Source organism: Mustela nigripes, chromosome 13 (genome assembly GCF_022355385.1).
Source record: "Mustela nigripes isolate SB6536 chromosome 13, MUSNIG.SB6536, whole genome shotgun sequence".
In the NCBI taxonomy this organism is placed as follows: domain Eukaryota; kingdom Metazoa; phylum Chordata; class Mammalia; order Carnivora; family Mustelidae; genus Mustela; species Mustela nigripes.
The window spans coordinates 360589-364166 of record NC_081569.1 but is presented as its reverse complement, the minus strand read 5'-3'; the positions used below and the strand labels follow the sequence as shown (position 1 = coordinate 364166).

General features: G+C 59.2%; 1 protein-coding gene across 1 annotated transcript in view; it reads left to right on the top strand.

The window, feature by feature from the left end:
* The first annotated feature begins 2994 nt into the window (after window positions 1-2994).
* IREB2 (iron responsive element binding protein 2) overlaps window positions 2995-3578 on the top strand; it is a 43058-nt gene continuing 42474 nt past the window's right edge. Inside the window, exon 1 of the mRNA XM_059371373.1 lies at window positions 2995-3152. Within this exon, the coding sequence (XP_059227356.1) occupies window positions 3134-3152 (19 nt within the window). The 5' untranslated portion in view covers window positions 2995-3133. The remainder of the gene's footprint in view (window positions 3153-3578) is intronic.

Here is a 3578-nt window from a genome sequence, read left to right as displayed (position 1 = left end):
GAATGTTGTGCTAATAGAACCATACTGTATAGAACCTTTTAGAATTGGTTTTTTTCCCTTCAATGTCCTTCCCTGGAGGTCCATCCGGTTGTTGTACTATTGGTTTCTTTCTTTTTATCGCTGAGTATCCTCCACCCTGAGGATGGGCCACAGTTCGTTTAACCACATGCTTGTACCACATTTGCCGCTTCACCCACTGAGCCACCCAGGCGGCTAAAGTTCTTAGCTTTTTTATTTTATTTTTTTTAAAGGCAATAATGAGTCCAGCCCCAGGACACATGGTGATTGATCTAAGTTAGTGCTTCTCAGTGGAATCAAGACATTCAGAAAACAGGAGGGTGTTTTTGGTTGTTGCTGTAGTGTGGGAGCACTTTCGGCAGAGTTAACAAACGTCAGACTGCCTGCTTTCCACAGTGCACAGCTACACAGGAAAGAAGCAGACAAGCGCCCCCACTGAACACGCTGCCAGGTGTTTGGGTGCATAACACACTCACAAATAGAAAAGCAGTAACAACAGATTTGTTTACAATTATCTGCGCCTAAAACTTAACGCCATTTACGAATAAAAGTACTTTGGGTATGGTTTTAATGTACACCGAATTTTCCAGGTATGCAAATATCACGTAGAAAGAGGAAAGCTTGAAATTTACTTTGTTTGGCACTTTACCAAGAATTGTTCACTATTTCAGAAAATCAAAAGTGACAACACTTCCAGCATTGGAGTCATCAATACATTTATTACTCTCCCCCCCATGGCCTGTATGATATCATGTATGTGCACTTATCATATATATGTCTTCATGATATATATTTATGCACTATATATTTATCCTTATTTTGAAATGTCAAATGTAAATGAAAAAGCATTTAATATTGTGTTCTGTAAAGCCACTGTAAGTAGACGCTAGCATCTGAGACATCATTACATCATGTAGTACAGACATGCCTGTCCTATATATTTTAACAGTATTTTCTAATCAGTTACTTTTGTCTTTCCTTTATATTACAGTTAGGGCATCATGTAGATTATTTTACTGTTTTGTGCAAGTTATCGGTGAATTTCATGCCAGGGTACTAAAGGAGACACTCCAAAATTATATGCCTTGAATGGGTGTTGGGTTTGATGGGGGTGGAGAAGGACTGATTTGATTTCTGGTCAAAGAGAGGTCTGGAGAGGATCTTCGGAAGTCATGTTGGTCAAAGGAGAGAGATGCTCTGGGGCGCCCAGCCGGCTCCAGGGCGCGTGGGACTCTTCATCTTGAGGTTGTGAATTTAAGTCCCAAGTTGGGCATGGAGACTGCACTAAGAAACAGTACTAAGAAGAGAGAGGTGGTCTGCACCAGCTCTCCCCTGCTTTGGGAAGTTGTAGGACACCATTATGTTTCTGCATGACAGGGGCATTCTGTAACCTCGAGGTGACAGGATCCTTGATGGTGTGACCGAACGGCAGCAGTGGCCCGGGGACAGCTCTTGTGGGTTTTGTCACGGGAGGTAATTACAGGTCTGTATTGTTTAAGCCACTGCTCCTTGGGTACTCTCCCATACACCTAACCAGAATGTGGGAAATACCGTAAATCTACAATTGCAATCAAGTGTAATGAAGTGCATTATCTACAATATAGGATAGGGAAGCATTTTTTTTTTAATTTAGATTTTATTTATTTGAGAGAGAATAGGAGCAGGGTAAGAGACAGACGGAGGAGGAGGCTTTTTGCCAAGGAAGGAGCCTGATGGGGTGGGGGTGGGGGTGCTGAGTCCCAGGACCTTGAGATCAAGACCTGAGCCAAAGGCAGACACTTAACCTACTGAGCCACCCAGGGGCGCGAGAGGGAAACGTATCTTCACTTTCCCAAAGACTTGGGGTGGGAAACACTATCCGGACCAGGGCCTGAGGAGGAGCCGGGGTTGGCCGGAGAGGGCAGAAGTTTTCACAGTGAGCGAGATGATTCTGTCCAGAGAGGTTCTCCGGAGAAGGGGGCACCCAGAGGTGTGAGGCAGCCGACCCCGAAGGACTCGCGGAACCTGTGGGCTTGCTCGTGCACGGGAACCGAGCGCGAGGCCCGAGTGGCTGGGTGCGGCTGGGTGAGTCTGTTCACCGCGGGGAAGCGAAGGCTGCAGTCCGCGGTGCCGGGCTCCCTCGGCGAGCTCGTCTCAGCCCTGCAGCGCGGCGGGAGCAGGCGGTCCGGCTGGACGGGGCGGGGCGCAGACCCGGTCCGCACGGATCCCAGGACGACGCGCGGGTTTCGGGCTCGGGCCGCGGGTGCACCGTGCTGCCGCCCGCCCAGGCAGGCATCTGGGAAGGACTCCTGGGCTTGGGGGGACACGGGAGTGTCCTGGGGAGACCCTGGGTCCGGGGTGTCTGTGGACGTGGCGCCGGAGGACACGCTCGTCTCCCGGCTCCGGCGCCGCAGGCTGGGGAGCGGCACGAGCGTGGCCGGAGACCCCGACGGGGCGGGCCGGGCCGGGGCTCGGGGCTCGGGGCGCAGCGCGGGGCCCTAGTGTCTCCCGACACCCCGACGCCGAGCGGCCGGCACAGCAAGCGCAGCCTCCGGGGCGGGAAGGGAAGAACCGGGCCATTGGCCGAGGCCGCGGAAGCTGCCGGGAGGCAAGGCCTGGGAACCGTTTCGGCCCGCGCCCCCGGACCCTCGGCGGCCGGGCTGTGGGAGATCGCGGGGGCCGGGGCTGGGGCGGAGCAACGCGGAGAAGCCGCGCCGAGGGTCCGGGGGCGGCGACGCGACTCCTCCGGAACTCGCCGCCCGAGCGCCGCCTCCAGCCCGAGCGCCGCCCCCAGCCCGAGCGCCGCCCCCAGCCCGAGCGCCGCCCCCAGCCCGAGCACCGCCCCCTCCCCGAGCACCGCCCCCTCCCCGAGCACCGCCCCCTCCCCGAGCGCCCCGCCCACCCCCGAGCACCGCCCCATGTCTTTCTTTGTTTCCTCGTCCGGATCTCTCGCGATAGCCGCGCGGCAAATCTCGCGAGCGCAGCCGCCCGGGCTCCACGGCTCTCGCGGTGTTTGCACGAGACGGCCCCTTCCTGCTCCCCCGCCGGCCCGCCCGCCTTCCTCCCTCTCCCCGCCCGGCCTCCCCCGCCTTCCCCCGCGGGTCCCCTCCGCGCAGGGATACTATGCTCTCCGAAGATGGACGCCCCCGGTGCAGGTCAGTGCCCGCCCGGCGCCGCGCGGCTCGCTCCCCTCGCCGGGGGTCGCTCGACCGGGGCTGGCGAGCTCGGGCCGCGCTCCCTGGGGGCCCCCCCGCCGCCCTCGCCCGGGCCTGGGGCCTGCGCGGGGCCCGCCGCTGCTCGGCAGTCCTGGCGGGGGTCCCGCGGGCCCCTGCTGGGCCTCGGCGCCCGGCGCGAGCCCCTCCCTCTGCTGCGGGCTGCGGGCCGGGTGGGGGCGGTCAAGGCCGGGCTCCGGGCAGCGGGCTCCCGGCGGTGCGTGCGGCGGTGGGTCCCCCCACCCTCCTGACCAGGGTCCCTGCCCCTCCTGCTCCCTCTGCCCCGGCTCCCGGCCCTCTGTTCTTCCTGCCCCCTGCCTCCCCTGCCCCCGGCTCCCGGCCCCCTGCTTTTCCTGTCCCCCTGCCCCC